This window comes from Spinacia oleracea, chromosome 1, assembly GCF_020520425.1.
Source record: "Spinacia oleracea cultivar Varoflay chromosome 1, BTI_SOV_V1, whole genome shotgun sequence".
Taxonomy (NCBI): domain Eukaryota; kingdom Viridiplantae; phylum Streptophyta; class Magnoliopsida; order Caryophyllales; family Amaranthaceae; genus Spinacia; species Spinacia oleracea.
The window spans coordinates 62,023,396-62,043,011 of NC_079487.1; the positions used below are offsets into that span (position 1 = coordinate 62,023,396).

General features: G+C 40.8%; 1 protein-coding gene across 1 annotated transcript; it reads left to right on the plus strand.

Moving 5' to 3' along the window:
- Positions 1–2,681: 2,681 nt before the first annotated feature.
- LOC110805396 (uncharacterized) lies at positions 2,682–18,930 on the plus strand. The gene is made up of 8 exons (XM_022010991.2): positions 2,682–2,741; positions 2,831–3,321; positions 16,787–16,860; positions 17,153–17,274; positions 17,849–17,904; positions 18,108–18,132; positions 18,688–18,790; positions 18,860–18,930. Exons 1-8 carry the CDS (start codon positions 2,682–2,684, stop codon positions 18,928–18,930), a joined length of 1,002 nt encoding a protein of 333 aa, XP_021866683.2.
- The last annotated feature ends 686 nt before the right edge of the window (positions 18,931–19,616 follow it).

A 19,616-nucleotide genomic window follows, 5' to 3' on the forward strand; every position in this document is an offset into this window, starting at 1 on the left:
CCTTCCTCTTCTCAAGGATAGAATTCTAGCATGGAATGTCAGGGGACTTAACATATCTCATAAGCAGGGGGAAGTCAAAAGATTCATTCAAAAGTATGAGGTGGGCTTGGTTGGTCTCCTGGAGCATAAGGTAAAAAAGCCTAATCTAGGTAAGCTTTACCAAAAAGTGTTTCAAAATTTGTGTTTTAGAAGTAATGCTAGCTATCATAATGGTGGTAGAATTGTAGTTGCTATCATAAGTCTGGAAGTTTCAATGTCAATATTACAGCTGCATCTAGTCAGTTTGTGCACTGTCATATTACTCCTATGAGTGGTTTTTCCTCTTTTCATTGTACTTTCGTTTATGATTTTAATGAGAATACTATGAGGAAGGATTTGTGGAGAGATGTACAGCTGCTGAATATTCAAGGGCCTTGGGTTTTATGTGGTGATTTTAATTGTGTTATGGCTATTGAGGAGAAAATAGGTATGCCTGTTAGACAAGCTGATATTGTTGATATCAGTAACTGTATGCATGTGTGTGGCATGGAGGATATAAAGAGTGTAGGGAATATTTTTACTTGGAATAATAAGAAACAAGGTAGTGGTAGTCTTTTCAAAATTAGATAGATTCCTAGCAAATCAGGCTTGGAAAAGAGAGTATTCAGATGTTGAAGTTTTCTTTATGCCTGAAGGACAGTTTGATCATTCTCCTGGATTGCTCACTTTCTATCCCATAAGTGATGGAGGAAGGAAACCATTTAAATATTTCACTATGTGGAAGTCATCTCCAGTCTTCCTTGAAATTCTCACATTTCTTGTAGCAAAATATTTGTTTTGGCCACAAAATTGAAGAAAGTTAAGGCTTCTCTCAAGGAGTTGAATAGAGTTGGGTTCACTAATATCCAAGCAGCTGATTTGAAGGCATATTATGGTATGGTGTCAGCTTAGGAGGCCATGCATCTGAATCCTAATGATAAAGAGTTAGCAGATCTAGAGTTGCAAGCAATTCAGGATTATAAAATCACTCATAAGGCTTATTTAGATTTTCTCAAGAAGAAAGCCAAAGTGGATTGGATTAAGGCTGGTGATGAGAACACAACATTATTACATCAAAGTATCAAAAGCGGGAAGTTGCAGAATCAGGTATACAATATCTTTGATAAAGAAGGTGTTTGGAAAGACAAGCCTTCTGAGGTGTCAGAAGCTTTCCTAGCTTACTATATAGAGTTATTGGGGAGGGTTCAAGATAATAGAACACAGGTTATTAAGAAGATAGTTCAAGCTGGTCCTATTTTCCAAGATCATCACAAAGCCATTCTCAATGCTCCTTACACAGTTGATGAGGTCTAGTCTGCTTTGTTTTCTATTCCAAGTGTCAAATATCCAGGTCCTGGTGGTTTTGGCTCTTGCTTTTACAAGGATGCTTGGTCTATATTAGGGGATGAAGTCATATCAGCTGTTCTGGATGTGCTTCACCATGGTAAGTTATTAAAGGAGATTAATCACACTGTGATTACCTTGATCTCTAAAGTTTAAAATGTGGGTGAGTTCAGACCTATTTCTTGCTATAACACCTTGTATAAATGTATTACTAAGGTGTTGTGTGGAAGACTTAGACAAATTCTGCCTGATTTGATTCTTGAGAATTAAGGGGGATTTGTCTATGGGAGATACATTGTGCATAATATCATGGTTGTTCAAGATCTTGTGAGACAGTATGGGAGAAAAGGGGTGAAACCTAGTTGTTTGATGAGATTGACCTTCAAAAGGCATATGATACTATTGATTGGGCTTTTCTGAAGGACATGTTGAATAATCTGGAATTTCCTACACACTTTGTTGATCTAGTCATGGAGTGTCTGTCTACTCCAATGTTTTCTCTCATGCTTAATGGCTCAATGCATGGTTTCTTCAAATCTCAGAGGGGTCTAAGACAAGGGGATCCAATCTCTCCTCTCCTTTTTGTTATTTGTATGGAGTACTTGTCAAGAGTTCTTCACAAAATGAGTGATATGAGTCAGTTTCAGTTTCATCCAAGGTGCAAAGAGCTTTGGCTTACACATTTTTGTTTTGCTGATGATATGATTTTATGTTGTAAAGGTGATTTCCCTTCTTCTTATCTTCTTCTACAAGCTATTAAATTGTTTTCCACAACCTCTGGACTAAAGGCTAATCAGCAAAAGTCTTCTATTTACTGCCATGGAATGAATAATGATGTCATTCAGAGAATCATTGATGTTTTTGGCTTTACTAGGAGTAACTTGCCTTTGAAGTATCTTGGTATTCCTATCTGTTCCAAGAGAATTTTGGTTGCTCAATGTGGTATTCTGCTGGATAAAATGACAGCTAGAATTAAGATATAGAGTTCTAGGAACCTCTCTTATGTAACTAAAATGCAGCTTATTAATTCTGTGCTTTTGAGATTGCACATGTATTGGGCTCAAATTTACATTCTCCCTAAGAATGTATTGTAGGAGATCACTAAGATCTGCAGGGCTTTTCTATGGAGTGTTTATGCTTACAGCTCAAAGCCTAGTAGTGTAGCTTGGAATAAAACTTGCAGCAGTAAGCAAACAAGTGGTCTAGGCTTTAGAGATGTTGTTCTCTGGAATACTGCAAACATGGGTAAGTATGTGTGGGCATTGGCCACTAAGCAAGACAATATTTGGGTTAAATGGGTCACTTCTGTTTATTAAAGAATGGGGAATGGTGAGGATATCAGCCAAGCAATTCTGCCAGCTGGTAATGGAAGAAGATTTGTGAGATAAAAGAGTTGCTGAAGCAACCCTATTTTGAGGTTGAATTCTGTACTATGCCTCATTATTCTGTGAAACATGTGTATGAGAAGTTAGTTGAGAATAGACCTAAAGTGCACTGGGATAGACTAGTATGGAATAGACTTAACACTCTAAAGCACATATTCATTTCTTGGCTTGCAATTCAAGCTAGACTTCAAACTGCAGCGAAACTTGCAAAATTAGGGATCAGTAATTCTGCTAGATGTCTGATTTCTGGTCAAGGTGATGAGGATCATGACAATTTATTTTTCTGGTGCCCTTATAGCAACAGGTGTTTGTTAGAAATGAAGAACTGGATGGGATTGCAGTGTACTGGTAATAATCTGCATCATCTATCCAGATGTATCAGCCAGAGTAGAAGTACTAAGTTCAGAAAGCAAGTGTATTTTACAGAACTGGTAGCACTTGTCTACTTGATTTGGAAATGCAGGAATACTAGCTACTGGGATCAGACTATACCCACTGTTAAGAACACCATCAAAAACATAAAGCATTTTGTAAAGAGTAGAATACAAGCAGTGTTGCCTAAGAATGTTAGCAGGTCTGATAGCCATTGGTTTTTGGCTTTATAAGTTGTTTGTAGGTTGTTTGTAAGCCTGATGGCCAATTGTTTGTCCTAGTTCCTTGATGAAAGGGTCCAACCAGAGGTGGAGATAGGGGGGCGGGTGGGGGTGACCGCCCCCCCAACAATTTTAAAAATTCCTAATATATAGTAATAAATACTAAAATATATCACTAAATACTACTTGTCTCAATGGTTATATCTACTTTAATAAGTCATTTATACTCTTTGATCTAGGGTTCAAATCTTTATACCTTATTATTTCTTTTTAGTTTTATTTTTTTCCTCGCCCCCCCTTATTTTAAGTCCCATTTTTTTCTCGCCCCCCCCCAACATTGAATTCCTGGCTCCGCCACTGGGTCCAACCTAGTTGGTTCGTTTCTCTTGGAGCTAGTTTAGCTTGTATTTGGTTTTGAGTTTAATAACATTATTCTCACTTGCTTAGCAAAAAAAAAGTGATTTTGAATTAATAATATTTTAAGATTAATTACTTTTGTATCATGATAAAGTGTAGAGTCGTGTAGAATAACAAATCGAATCGTACACTACAAGAAATTATACCATTAATGACGGGAAATTCCGTCGCTAATGGCCAATAATCTTTGATTAATTATGGGATTCCCGGTAGAGCACCCGTCGTAAAAGAAGGTCGTCGTTAATGAATAATCCCGTCGTTAACCCGTCCACTACTACAAAATAGGGCTATAGCAACGCCCTTTTATGCAACGGATTTACTAACGTTGTTATATCATAGCTTTTGCAACAGTTAAACAACTATACATTTGAGTAAATTTTGAGTTTCATAAAGTGTTGCCATAGAAAAACTATAGCAACGATTGTATATTTCTATTATTCTATTACAATAGTTTTTATGTTTTTTATTTTTTGATAAGTTATAGCAACGATTTTGGTAAAGCATATGAAATATGTTTAGAATAAAATAACATAATTTCTGATGTAAAAAAAATAAATAATTAAGGTACTAAGAATTTCAATAGACCACATTATTTTGGGTTTCCCTCTCTTCAGAAGTTTTCACTATCATGTTTTGCTCTCCCAAACCCTTATTCCTTAAACACTATCTACAGTTCTACCTCTCTTCGTTCGTATTCCTCTTTGTCGTTCTCTTTCATCCTTTCCTTCATTGTTCTTTGGAGATTTGTGTGAGGGGGTCGAAAAAGCGCGAGGCTAATGCGTGACCTTGTCCCTCGTGGGTGTGACGATTCTTTTTATTCAATCAAGTGTAATTGGATTTCCTGTGAGTATACACTCAATTGACTAGTAATGTAGGAGTCGCCATTCAGTTTTTAACGATAATGAGAAAAACTGACAAAACCCGGTTATCGTTACATAAAGGGAGTGCAATTATGTTTGACCACGACGGCCGTAGGTTTCCTTGTGATCCCTGGTGTGGGGATCTCTCAATATACAGGGGGACTGTAACTACCGTGAGGAGTAATTCGTTCGTCGATAACTCCAGAGGCAGGATATCCTTACTAGCTCAGCATAAATAATTGAAGGGACATGCGTCAACTATTAAACTAATCTGAATTGATTTTAGCAATATGCAGCATATAATACTAATTCGATCGTGATTATCTGATTTAAATAGCATTAAGGGACCTAGCATGATAATCCGATTTCCCAAAAATATTATATTTATTAGGCGTGATAGAACATTCAAATTAGGTTAGTTTAACAGTTCATAAAAAGGGCGAGGAAAGCAGTTAAATCATTGAAAAGGGACACATTACGACGCACCCTTGAGAGGTGCGTCACGGTTCTCAGAAAACTAACCACTTTGACTTTGATATTTCTCCTTTTTATTTAACGAATCTCGATTATGGGACAGGATACGTTCTGTTCGATTTATGGATCGATTGCGACAGAACGCGTGAACAGTTTCGCAGCGAGAGGCTTAGGCTAAGGGGTTTAGAGTCAATACTCAGAATATATTATGTGTTGTTGTGTGTCGTTTCACGTCGAAACTAGGGGCCTATTTATAGGTAAAAGTTCGTGGAAAGATAGAATTGCAGAGTTCTAATCGACAAAGAATTAGGAAAAGAAACGTACCCAGGTATTTTCAGCGCCCAGGCCTGGGCGCCGAAGATTTCGGCGCCCAGAGCCAGGCGTTGAAAATAGGGTCTGGGCAGTTTTTGTTTAGTCAGATTCGGATTCTCAAATCCGTAGAGTTTGAGATTAATTTGAGTCTTTTAGCGCGTATCAATTTGTGACGGAATGCGTCTGGGCCCGTTACGAACTCTAGGTTCGTTAGGATTTAAATTAATACGTAACTCTTATTTCCGAATCCTATTAGGAATAGGATTCTCGCAGTTTTCTATCTCATTTAGGATTTATGTTGGAATGCAACACCTAATTCTGACAGGTTTCTATCTTTTATGATTTGCCACTTTTAGACGCTACCTTTTACGGTAGTTACTATTTTTAGCAGGTTTCCATAAATAGCAGGTTTTGGGTAAAATGAAATGGGGAATCGAGATTCGTTTATTTTATAGGAGATGCGTTGTCAAGTGGAGTTTTTATGCTTTCATCATCGAACCTTTCCCTTGCGGGAATGGGGACAAAAGTAGGTGTCTACAGTTAGCCCCCACTTTGACTGAGTCTTGGAGTAAGACGATGGTCAAAGTATTGGACGGAGTGCGTCACACAAGCCATGGTGTATGTGACCTGTTTTGAGAGGGTCTCACAAGCCCCCGAGTGATAACATTTGACTTAAGGGTCATCACTTGAAGTGTCGACATATCCCTCACGTGTCATTGGGATTTGTCAACTGATAGTATAGAAACTTCCTCACTTTGTCATTGGAAGGATCTAAAGATGCGTAGAAACTCCCTCACTTTGTCATTGGGAGTAGCTACAAATGTTTTCGAAATTAAAGCTGTAAAGTGTAATTGGGCCTGGCCAAGCCCAATCACGAGGTAAAACGTTTTTTTTTTTTTAAAGATTCTCATTTTCAGGGCTAGCTAAACGAGAAAACCCCCTTGTTTTTATAGGATGTAAAACGAAGGAAAATCCAACAAACCAATCCTTTAATTTTTGGAAAAAGGGAAAACCAATAAAAGTTATCGCTGCAGCGACTAAGGACCTGCGCTGTTAGTGACGCAGACCCCGCCCGCTGAAGGTGGCGAGCTTGTCCTCTGAGGGGGACCCCCCGTCCGATAGAAGTAGACGAATCTGTTTGATGTTTTTGAAAATAAGGACCTACGCGGTTTGTGACGTAGACCCCGCCCGCTGAAGGTGGCGAACCTTGTCCTCTGAGGGTGGACACCCCGTCCGCTGAAGTGGACGAATCTGTTTGATTTTTTTTGAAAATAAGGACCTACGCGGTTTGTGACGTAGACCCCGCCCGCTGAAGGTGGCGAACCTTGTCCTCTGAGGGTGGACACCCCGTCCGCTGAAGTGGACGAATCTGTTTGATTTTTTTTTAAAATAAGGACCTACGCGGTTTGTGACGTAGACCCCGCCCGCTGAAGGTGGCGAACCTATTTTAAATTTGAAGACTTTATTTTTCGAAAAACTGAGGACCTGCGCGGCTAGTAACGCAGACCCCGCCCGCTGAGGGTGGGCGAGCCCATTTTGAATTTCTTATTTTGCCTATGTAGAAGGGCTTTTGTGAATACAACCTGTTGGTGGTTCGTAATATTTCCTGATTAGATGTGTCCTATAAGTGGGTCCACATTGTGTATATTTTTGTTTAACAATATTTTTTTGAGATATCCAAACATGTTATGGTGCGTGGCGCAGTCTGGGTATGTGATTTTGATTGGCGCTCCCTGTTGGAGTCCACTTTTCGCGAGCCCCCAAGTGTTGGGGCTCGTCGGTTGTTTTTCGCGTCTTGTAATCATGTTTGGGTTCACGTTCGTATGTGCGAGCGACCTCCTATAGTAGTGTGCTATTTTAGTGAAGCCGTGGAGTGCGACTTTAGGCGACATCCGGTTTTGGCTTGGCCCGGATTATCCCTTTGACGTACAGACATTTTCTATTTGGAAAACCAATGACTTGACGACACATATTTTTGGTGTTTTGAAGAATGACCATGATATTCAACTTGCTTTTTTTTTTAAAGTGTACATGAGCGTTTTCTGAGATGAGTCTAAGTTTCGACCAAGTTTTATTATTATTATTTTTTTTTGCTTATTTGGGAGCTAAAGGTGCTTTGGGCTTGATCTTACTTGTAATAGGGCCTCGTGTTTTAGCAACACGGTCTTGAGTCCTTTCCTATTCCGTATTTTTGTGAAATCTGGGCCTTGGGCTGCATTTTCAGCGCCCAAGCTCAGGCGTTAAAAATTTCGGCGCCCAGAGGTGGGCGCTGAAACTTCTTTCCTGGTGATATTTGATTTTCGGATTTCTAAGCACGTCTCCGAATGGGATCAGGATGTTTATTGGGTGCGTTCAGCTATATATAGGGGCTAGGTACGTCCTTATTTTCCACCACTCTCAAATTCTTTCTCTCTTTTTTGCTGTGCTCTAATTATTTACTGCTTTTGTCATGTCGATCCCTACTTTCTCACTCCAACGGACTGTTAGGCGTTGGCTACGATCCCTTACTCCTACAGAAAAAGCTTTGTTAAAAGAATACCACTTATAGGCACTTTTAGGCTTACAACAAATTAATATTGATTATAATTTTCTGCATGCTGCCCTAAACTTTTGGGACTCCGATCATCACGTTTTTTTCTTTCGGGGCAATGAAATATGTGCTTTGCCTGATGAATTTGCTGCGATCCTTGGTTATCCTACTAATGCTACTCCTGTTACTCCTGGCATTATTGAAGAGGGTAAAACAACCATAAGGGCTTTCTTAGGGCTAGATGATAACATGTTTGCTGAACTTGTTGTAGACGATAAGGTTAACTTGGCAAAACTCGTAAAACATCATTTTAGGCCTAGTAAGAATATGACCGAACAAAAATTGAACATTCGAGCCCTTGTATTTTGCTTGTTGAATCATCATTATTTGCTGTCGAATAATAATGGTGAGTTCGGTGACATAAGGCTGATCCCCTTGATTAGCCAGATGGAAAGTTGCTATTCTATTATGCCGTTGGTTGTTGCTGAGACTTTGCTGAGTGCGGATGAGCTGAAGAAGGATGCCAAATCCGAAATTTTTAAGGGAAGCCCCCTATTACTGCAGGTAATCTATTTTTTTCTTTGCGCACACATACGCCACTTTTATATATTTCTTTTTGCCTGGGGCTGAGTTTCAGCGCCCAGGGCTGGGCGTTGGAATATTCGGCGCCTGGTCCTGGGCGTTGAAACTGCGCCCCAGGAACCTTTTTTTTCTTTCTTTTCATTCTTTTGATTCGATCGTACCTGTTTTTGCAGATTTGGCTTGCGGAACGGCTTAGACTTTTGGAAGCTCCTGCCGATCCTAAACATTATCGCCCTATAGCTTTGGGTAACCGAAAATACTTGCACCAAGGCCAGGACGAGGCCGAATGGACCTCCCTTTTTACTTATGGCATTTGTTCTATTAAGTGGGTGGTACCATGGTGGGGTTTGACTACTATGACAGGGGGATCTGATGTATCGGTTTATATTTCTTTGTTGGGGCTATCTTGTCCCATTTATATTTTCCCTTACCGAGTCATGCGTCAATATGGTTTAAGGCAGACTATCCCCTTTTCTGATACGATACCACCTAAGGTAGCGACCTTTGCACAAACACGGGTCTTAGCGTGGGCTAGGTATTAATTATGATGGTCTCCCGCGTTGGGCTGTAGCTACAAATGGGTTTGTGGGTCTTTCTGAAAACTATAAGTTATGGATGAGTTCCGATGACAAGGATGTGAGGACCGAGGCTCGTAATGGGGAGCCGGCTGAGCTTTTGATACCTCGTATTAGTGTTAAGTACGAGGGTCCTGATTCTGCCAGACCTCGTACCTATAGTTTTAAGACTGTGAAAGCTCGTCCTGATCGAAAGCGAAAGGAAGTTCTTCCCCGTTCCAGTGTAAGGACTAAAAAGGTGCCTAACATGAAGGGGCCTGCTGTTGTTAAAAGAAATGCAATCTCTCGCGGAGATCGTCGCCGGAACAATGTATGGGTTAGGAAGGCTCAGCCGCCTGTAGAAACAGTGGCTAGTCCAGTTGATGATAGTAATCATTCTCCCATCATTTCCTGTGCCTTCGAGGCTGAGCGGGCTCTAACTGAGAATGTTTCTGAAGCCTTGACATCTTTGGAAGTTAGTGTCCAAGAGCCGGTTCTTATGGAGATTGATATTGGGGCAGCGTAGAAGACTGTGGGGGTGGATCCTGCGAACATTGCTCTCTACAAGACTTTATTTGATGATCCGGAAGAACTAGAGTAGTGTAGTTCTTGCTAGGGTGTAGGTGCCCTTTATTTATTTCAGTTGTGTTTGTTTTTTTATTTCTAGCACTTTGTTTTCCTTCTTATTATATTTTGGTAAAGGTGTATTTTTAGTTCCCATTCAATTTTGTTTATATGTCTAACACTTTTTACACAAAGAATATAATTTTTTATTATTATTTGGACCGAACCCTTGGTAAGGATTGCCTACGTATCTTGTCAGAATCAGGTCGCGCGTAGTTCTTAGCTTTTAGAATAAGTTCTAGTATGCCGGATTTCGGTAGATATGTCCTGAAGTGGAAACATATTACTTAATCGGTCAAATGAGTGAAGTATTTGCCATTATTTTCATCTGCCGTTTTCCATAGGCTGCGTAAAATTCGACCAATTTGTTGGTAAACCTATTTGGATACGTACTGTACCCCCCAAGTGTTCGTTATTTTTCCGTTGTGTGCGGATAAAATGACGGGCACTTTTTGAAAACAAGGAAAACTTTTGGCAGGCAGAGAGTTTCAACGCCCAGGCTGGGGCGTCAGAAATTTCGGCGCCCAGCCCTGGGCGCTGAAAATAGCTTGGGCGGTCAATTTTGACGTTTTTTCTTCACATGTTCTTGCGTTTATTTCCAATTCGTTTTTTTTGTGCCTTGATATTTTGCTTCGTAGTTAAAGTTAATTTTGAGGCTATTTTGGAGGCTTTTTTGACTGTTAGCGTGAAACGCATTTTCGTCCAGATTAATTTTTTCTATTGGTGACTCAAAAGCAGTTTTGAAAATGGAGTTAGGGTGCGGAACTTATGAAGATCTTTTGTGGAGGGTATGATGGAATCTATGTGAAAGCTGTTGGTGGATTCTACGTTTTATGAATTTATTTTTTGGTAACATTTGCATTTGTTTTAAATTTTTGATTTCCTTTTGATTTTGGGTTGCATGGATTGGCTCTTATGATGGTTGGCTTTTTGAGGATGGGATAGTGTGGTTTATTTTGTGGGTTTCGGGAACTGGTTCACATGGCATTATTTCAAAACCGAGTGGGCTTTGTTTGTTGGGCCTATAGTGGGCCGCTTTTATTATTATTATTTTTTTTATTTTGCAAGTACATTTGGTGTTTATTTAGTGTTAGAATAAAATTTTTAGGAGAAATATTACGCCTTTATTGATTCGGAAAGTATGGAAAACACACTGAAATAAAACTGACCCATATTCTAAAGGGCCTTAGGACCATCTAAAGTCTCTATTATTCTTTTCTATCAATCTAAAGAACTACTAGGCGCTTTTTACTAATGGTGCTCTATGTGGCTCAAGCCTGGGGTTTAGTCTCATACAACTTTGGTCCTTCATCGGTACTCATCTTGAATTCCATTCCTTTCGCGTTGACCCACTGATATGTCTTCACCCATCCGTTCCCGACCTCTTCTAGTGTTGATGCAGGAGAGATTAACCGGGTTGGATCGAAGCCTTCATCTTGTAAAGTTAGGGTAGTCATCACAGTCTCATTCTCCATAGGCCTCGATTCGTTAAACAATGTCCATAGAGCCTGGTTGTCCAATATTTCAGTTGTTTTAGTCTTGGTGAGGTGGGGTGCCTCATCCAAGGTGTGGCAGTCATGGAAAATTTCAAATTCGGGTTTTAGCAAGCCATCCTGAACGAAGGGTTCGGGGAAATCACAGCATGGGTGTTCTTCTCCTTCCCGAACAAACATCCCGTTAAGGGTCCTTTGATATGGTGGAAGGAGGGTGGTTTGTTTGGCTTTGTTAAGGCGTAGCCTAGATAGGCGGTCAGCAATATCTTCCTCCGTTGGTTCATAACCTAAGCCAAAGGGAGTAGATTTGTCGGGAAAAGGATGGAATGTGCATTCCTTCTTCCTTATGCCCAATGGGGTTCCTGGGAAATAACCTTGAGCCAACAGCATTCTAAGGATGACTCGGGATGCATGCGGGTCTAGGAATGCTGGATCATAATCTTCGATGAACTGGATTGCTTCTTCCATTTGAAACCCATAAAGGTCATCTGCAGTTTCGACAGTTCCAACCATAGTACAACTGACGTCGAGAGGAGGGGCGCGGATTTCTAGTATTACCCCGTTATGGTTAAGTTTAACCATTTGGTGCAAGGTTGAAGCCACACCTCCTAAGTCATGGAGCCAAGGTCGCCCCAAGAGGAGGTTGAAAGTGGGCTTGATGTCGATTATTTGAAACTCCGTGGTGCGTGCCACATGCCCAGTTTGTATGGTAAGGTTGATTTTTCCCAACATAGGCCTTCGGGAGTTATCATAAGCTCGTACCCCTTGTGAGGAGGTTTGGAAGTCGTCGCTTCCTAGCCCCAAGCAATGGGCGGTTCGCAATGGGCAGACATTAACCGCTGAACCATTATCTACGAGCGCTAGGGGGATGTTTTGTCCTTTGCATCCAACCACTAAGTAAAGGGCTTTATTGTGAGCACCCCCCTCTTTGGGTAAGTCTTTATCAGTGAAAACTATGGCCTTTTCTCCGGCATCTCTCGTGACATGGCTAACCAATGAGTCAGGTGTGATATCTGTGGGTACTGAGATGAGGTCAAGTGAGCGAATAAGCTTTTCGCGATGTTCCTTTGAAGTACACATGAGATCCCAGATGGTAATCTCAGCCTTGGTTCTTTTCAGTTGTTTCAGGAGAGGATTTTCAATGACTTCCGCGACGGTGGCGTGCCGTCCGTTCTCAGGAGTTTGCCTAACCGAGATGTCGTCCACAGGAGGTGGGTGAATATCTGGTTGGTATATCCTTCCGGATTGGGTGAGGTTGTCGACCTCGGGCTCCTGAGGGGTGGTGTCAATCAGAGCATACCCGGGCCAAGTTTCAGTGAAGAGGTCATGGCCCGAGACTTGAGATAGGTAAATATCTTCAGCATCATCGTTCCACACACCGTACACTTCCCCCTCGATTCGATCCATAGGTACCACAGCGAGCGGTGCACCTTGAGGTGTAATATACACCGTGGGGTCGAAATTCTCTGGTTGGTCGAGAGAGATGTGACAAGAGCCGAGTGGGCTCTTGTTGTTGTTGGGTATGCCAACGTTAGGGAGAGGTATTACTTCGTCCTCTATCATGTCCTGGATCGTATGTTTTAGATGCCAGCAGTTTTCATTGTCATGCCCATTTCCTTGATGGAATTTGCAGTAAGTACCTTCGACCCAATATTTGTTTTTGACAGGAGGATCACGGGTGGGGCCCATAGGTCTCAACTTTCCTTGATTGGTTAGTCTTTCAAAGGCTTGTACCAAAGTTGACCCGAGTGGGGCAAACTTTCGGTCTCGGACCCATCTTACAGGGTATCTTCGGGCGGGAGCCTCTTCTACAGCATGGACTTCTTGGGCTTAAGGTGTGTTACCCCGATTATAGGTGTTGGTCTTATATGCAGGTTTTCTCTGTATGGTTTTGGCGAGGTCGTCCTCGATTTTTATTCCCACATCATAAACCCTTTTGAAAGTGTCGAGTCCCAGGTACCTAAGGTGTTGTCTGTAAGCCGGGTCCAAGTTGTCAATGAATTTTTGGACCAATTCTGTTTCAGGAGGCCTATTGGTTAGCTGGGCCGCTTGGTCCCTCCATCTAGCAAAGTAGGTTGTGAAACCCTCATTTTTCTTTTGGAAGAGAACTTCCAACTCGCGCATGGTGACTTGAAAATCCATGTTCGACGAGTATTGCTTGATGAAGACATTGACAAAGTCTTCCCAAGTGGGGAAGAGCTTAGGGTCCTGGTGATAGTACCATTTGAGCGGCACAGGTTCCAAGGACATAGGAAAGGCAGGTAGGTACATGGACTTGTCCACGCCTTTCAAGTTCATGGTATTCACAAAGCTCAGTAGATGATCACGGGGGTTGTCCGTGGCCTTGAACTTTGGTAAGTCAGATGAACTGAACTTTTCTGGTAATTTGCCAGAAAAAGGTTCAGGCTCGAGGGAGAAGTATTTGCTCCCCATGGTTTGCTGTAGGACCATTTTTTCGATCCTCTTCTCGTTTTCGAGGTCATTTTTGGCTTGCGCAGCCGCTAAGGCTTCGTTTTCCATTTTCAGTTGGCCCATGAGTCGGGTAATTTGGACCATATGGTCTCGCAAATCTTCGATGGACATCTTTGGAGGTGCGAATTGAGGTTGGGGAAGTGGAGATCCTTGAAATGAGGGACGACGGACGGAGCTTGGAGTTGCTAGACCTGGTGATGTATCTTCGAGACGCACTAGCCGTTGATTCTCTGATCGGCACCAAGTGGCAGGACCAGTCCTAGGCATAAGATAAGCTAAATTTTAGGTTCCCAAAGTTTCAAGCATTACTTAGTCTAGACTTCGACTCTCTAAATTGGTTTTTTTTTCACTTTTTCGCTCTTTCTTCTGTCGGTACACTTTTTTTTTTTTGGGGTTTTTTTTTATTTTGGTCATTCTTGGATTTTCGAAACACTTGCCCGTGTGACATTCATAGTCGTTAGCATGTTCGGTTTTGGTGCCGAGCATTGCCGTCGTAGGGGGCCTAACGACGACACAAAGAGTTATTAATTTTTCGCGAGTCGCCCTTTTGAAATCGAGTGCTTTTCTTACGCCCCCGTAGCAATTCTTTTGATGAACACTTTTTGTGCTACCTACTTTCTTTTTTGCTTGGGCACCGAGGCTGCTGCGCCTGACCAGAGAGTCAAGCAGCAACTTCAGCGCCCAGCAGTAGGCGTGAGAAATTTTGGCGCCCAGCCAGGGGCGTTGAAAATGCGTCCCTGGCTGGTTCTCGTTTTCTGTTTTCTGTTTATGCGACTTCGATTTGCGTGCTTGCCTAATAACGTCCTTTACGCGTAACAGCGTTCGTGGGATTCGTTACAGGCCATCCCGAGCGTCGCTTATTTTGTGGCGATCATTCAGGTTTGCGGAACACGTGTTTCGGTATAACTCTTTGGCAAATTAGTCTATGAATGTTTGGGAAATTTTTAAGGTCATTGGTTTTCTAGGATAGTTTGTCACACACAATCACATATTTCGCTACACATAACTACAATACAAACATGGATTTGAAAATTAAATATGCCACGTAGTTTATGATAGGCTTCTATGGGTAGTATTTGCGCCTGGCTTGGTACCGCTTCTATCGTAGATCCAACATATGCCCCGGTCGAGGTAGTGTCTTCAACAGACGAATTTCGCTCAAGAGGCCAACTCGCAAGTGCAAGCCAAGGGGGCAGGCAGGCGAGAGGGACCTAATGGGCGAGCGATTGGGTTCGGGATAGGTGTACTACCTGCACAAGTACCGAGTGGGAAACATGCGCGGCATATGCACCCCCCTATTGGCGAAAAAGTTATCCTTAGGCCCAACTCCCGAGGGAGCCGAGATTCGTTATGATGTTCTGCCCGTTCACATTAATATGCTGATTTTCAGGTCATCCCAACTTGATGGGGAAATAAACGCGGGGTAGGATCGTTTCACCCTTCGGCTATTTTGATTACCTACCAGCACGAGTATTTCCTTCACTATCCCCAGTGCAGTCGCCACTGTGAGGGGGTCGAAAAAGCGCGAGGCTAATGCGTGACCTTGTCCCTCGTGGGTGTGACGATTCTTTTTATTCAATCAAGTGTAATTGGATTTCCTGTGAGTATACACTCAATTGACTAGTAATATAGGAGTCGCCATTCAGTTTTTAACGATAATGAGAAAAACTGACAAAACCCGGTTATCGTGACATAAAGGGAGTGCAATTATGTTTGACCACGACGGCCGTAGGTTCCCTTGTGATCCCTGGTGTGGGGATCTCTCAATATACACCCGCAAGGTAGAGATTGAGGGTTCGGGGGACTGTAACTACCGAGAGGAGTAATTCGCTCGTCGATAACTCCAGAGGCAGGATATCCTTACTAGCTCAGCATAAATAATTGAAGGGACATGCGTCAACTATTAAACTAATCTGAATTGATTTTAGCAATATGTAGCATATAATACTAATTCGATCGTGATTATCTGATTTAAATAGCATTAAGGGACCTAGCATGATAATCCGATTTCCCAAAAATATTATATTTATTAGGCGTGATAGAACATTCAAATTAGGTTAGTTTAACAGTTCATAAAAAGGGCGAGGAAAGCAGTTAAATCATTGAAAAGGGACACATTATGACGCACCCTTGAGAGGTGCGTCACGGTTCTCAGAAAACTAACCACTTTGACTTTGCTATTTCTCCTTTTTATTTAACGAATCTCGATTATGGGACAGGATACGTTCTGTTCGATTTATGGATCGATTGCGACAGAACGCGTGAAAAGTTTCGCAGCGAGAGGCTTAGGCTAAGGGGTTTAGAGTCAATACTCAGAATATATTATGTGTTGTTGTGTGTCGTTTCACGTCGAAACTAGAGGCCTATTTATAGGGAAGAGTTCGTGGAAAGATAGAATTGCAGAGTTCTAATCCACAAAGAATTAGGAAAAGAAACGTACCCCGGTATTTTCAGCGCCCAGGCCTGGGCGCCGAAGATTTCGGCGCCCAGGCCTGGGCGCCGAAGATTTCGGCGCCCAGAGCCAGGCGTTGAAAATAGGGTCTGGGCAGTTTTTGTTTAGTCAGATTCGGATTCTAAAATCCGTAGAGTTTGAGATTAATTTGAGTCTTTTAGCGCGTATCAATTTGTGACGGAATGCGTCTGGGCCCGTTACGAACTCTAGGTTCGTTAGGATTTAAATTAATACGTAACTCTTATTTCCGAATCCTATTAGGAATAGGATTCTCGTAGTTTTCTATCTCATTTAGGATTTATGTTGGAATGCAACACCTAATTCTGACAGGTTTCTATCTTTTATGATTTGCCACTTTTAGACGCTACCTTTTACGGCAGTTACTATTTTTAGCAGGTTTCCATAAATAGCAGGTTTCGGGTAAAATGAAATGGGGAATCGAGATTCATTTATTTTATAGGAGATGCGTTGTCAAGTGGAGTTTTTATGCTTTCATAATCGAACCTTTCCCTTGCGGGAATAGGGACAAAAGTAGGTGTCTACAAATTGCGTTTCTGAATTGTTGATTGGGTCTTTGAATTGGAGATAAGAGAAGTTGGTGAATCGTGTTTCTAAATTGGCGAGAAGAACGAGGTTATTTGTACGTTTCTGATGTGGGGTTTTGAATTGATTTCAGTTCTTGTGTAGCCAAATTGAATTTGTTTGGTGGGTTAGACTGCCCCCTCTGCAAAATATCCTATTTTGAACAAGGTAATTAACCTAACTTTATTCTCCTGATTTTATTTATTTGATTTACATATATTGATTCTTGTTGCATTTAGATGCGAAGTTGGGGTAGAATTAATCCGAATGTTTAATTTTCTTCTTGAAACATTATCTTTTCGCAAAATTAGGGAAGTTGTAATTGCTGAATAGTTTTTTGTTCATGCAGTAAGTTGGTTTGTTTAAGGAAAAAAGGTGTTCATTTCTAATTTTATCAGCTTGCCCTTATTTTCAATGTTCTATCTTTAAACTTGGTTGAAATCGTTAACATTAATTGTAGATTTGAGGCAAGAGCATTTTGTACAAAATGTGGTGAACATCTACAGCAATATGAAGGCATCTACTCATATGCTTAATCCATGTTCTTTTTTGGCTAACTTGATCATATTTTCAAATTCTGAGGTTTATTTTTTAACTTCTCCACACATTAAAGGTTACCTTTTTCCTTTGTGATTGAATGGGTTTAGATCTTGGAAGAGGCAAATATGAAATTCCTAATCAAATAGCCAAGAAACAGACTGATTGCTCTCACCCGGAAACTCGAATAGTGGGACACGTGGGAATGTGGAGCAACATGAGGCTGTTGACGTGGATGTGAACCAGATGGAGTCTTCATCTCCAGACTCCATCCTCCGGAGTTAGCAAGGGTGTCGATGTTGATAGTCGTGATCCAGGAAGCAGCTATGATCTAAGAATCTAATATAACCTGTTAATTTAAAGTTCCTTGACCTGTTGCACTTTGTGTATCATAATTGCTTGAAGTAGGCTCTTGTTAGGCATGGGTGGATTACAACCCATGCAATCAAAATTATTTAAGCCGTCCTGCATTGACATTGTATAACTGTGACAATATCATTTCTGCTGTGTGCGGGTGCTGCTGGTCTGCTATGTGCAGGTGGGTTTTCAGTTGCAGTTTAGGTTGTTGCCACTGTCTACAAGCTTCTAATCTGCTGTTGCAGGTGTTGTTGTTGTGTAGATGTTTTGCAGTCTGCTCCTGGTAAAGTTTGATGGCCTAACTGCTTCTCCACAGAGGTTATGTTCTTTTTTGCACTACTAGGTATCTTGCAGCGTTCTTCTCTGTGGTTTTAGTGCTGCGTTGTGTTATGTGGGTGCTTGCAGCTGTTTTTGTTTATGTTATGTTGTCGTTGTTGTCTCTGCTTGTGTGTGAGATGTTGTAGCATGTGCCCTGTTCTACTGGTTTTTTTGGTAGTTGTGCTTTTGTGCTTGTCTTTCAGGGTTGCGGATTTTTTTCTTCGCTTGGTTTTTTTTCTTATATTACTTCCTTTTGGTAATAAAATTTCTCTATTTTACCCAAAAAAATAAAACACTTCTGTTGGTAGTCTTCATGCTTTCAGATGTATAATTTTCTGCATTTTAACATATACACTACATTTAAAATTAGCAAATTCTGATAAAGACAACTAACCCAAATCCATTGGTGTAGTTTAATGGTAGAAACTAGTAATTTTTACCATTTTCAGTTTTATTTTCAAATCCTGCAAACCATCACAAAGTAGTTGCTCCTCTCAGGTATAAGAATCCTGGGCTGTGAGTGGCACACTAATTGTTGTAATCAGCAAACTTTTTGTTTTTGTTGAAGCCAGCTTATGCTATTATCTTGTCTTATTTCATTTTGTACTTTCAATTAATTATTCTTCAAGGTATTAGTTATTAACCCAAAAGACACCTAAGGATATCACATTGTTATATTTATCATTTATCTCTGGGGAGTGCGCCTAGGTGTTTATACCCTAACCAAATACTTTTGCTTATTTTCTGACTTTATATTGTTGCTTCGATAAATTATGCTTGTAGACTGCGGGTAAACTTCCATCCAAGAAGTCTTCCAAGAGAACTAAAATCAAGGATAAAAGTCATGATCAATCTGGCAAGAAGCAAAAGCAGTTTCTAAGACAATGTCTGCTATAGCTTCGCCAGGGTAGTACATCATCACTAGCTACCGATATGCAAAATGCTACTTCTGCAGGTTCTGAAATGGCTAATACTGTGAATGGTTCTGGAACCAACAAGCAGTTGAATCTGATACTGCAAGTTTAGTAAACTTCTTTTGTACATTCTGTCAAAGTTGAAAGATAACAAAGGTAACCCATTTTGATACATGATCATTTTCAGGTTATTTAAATATATGGTTGCCTCATTGTAGTTTTTTGTGTAGCATTGTGTCATTGTGTAAACAGTAGGGATCATCACTCTTCTCTTATACACTTTTACCTTCTTTTCCTATAAAAGGTAGTGGACCAATGCAACATTTTGATAAGAGAAAACAAGTTTTTGGCATTGAGGCTGGTCGTTCTTCTATCTTGCATGTGCATCAAAGTTGCATAGAATGGTGGGTGATCTCTTTACACTACTTTATTTGTGATTATGTGTATCTTAAGAGATCTGATTTATCGAGTCCAACAATCTTAAATGAACCATGCTTTTGTTCTAGTGGATCGGTATGAAGATAATCTGAGTGTACAATCTACAATGTCACCTTGTTGGATGTCTTAGATAATTAGTTTGTATGACCATCAGATCAATCTTAATTTTGATATTAACTAACATTACAGATTTGGAAGACACAATTTATTAGCAAGAGGGCTGAATAACCCTCCTTAATTTACAATGTGCTTAAATTTCCCAGAAGCCTACTAAAACATAAAGGAAAAATTGATACTGACAGTCTCAACTATAGTCACTTCACTTTAAAAGGTCCTCACTTTTGATTATTCTAGAGTGGT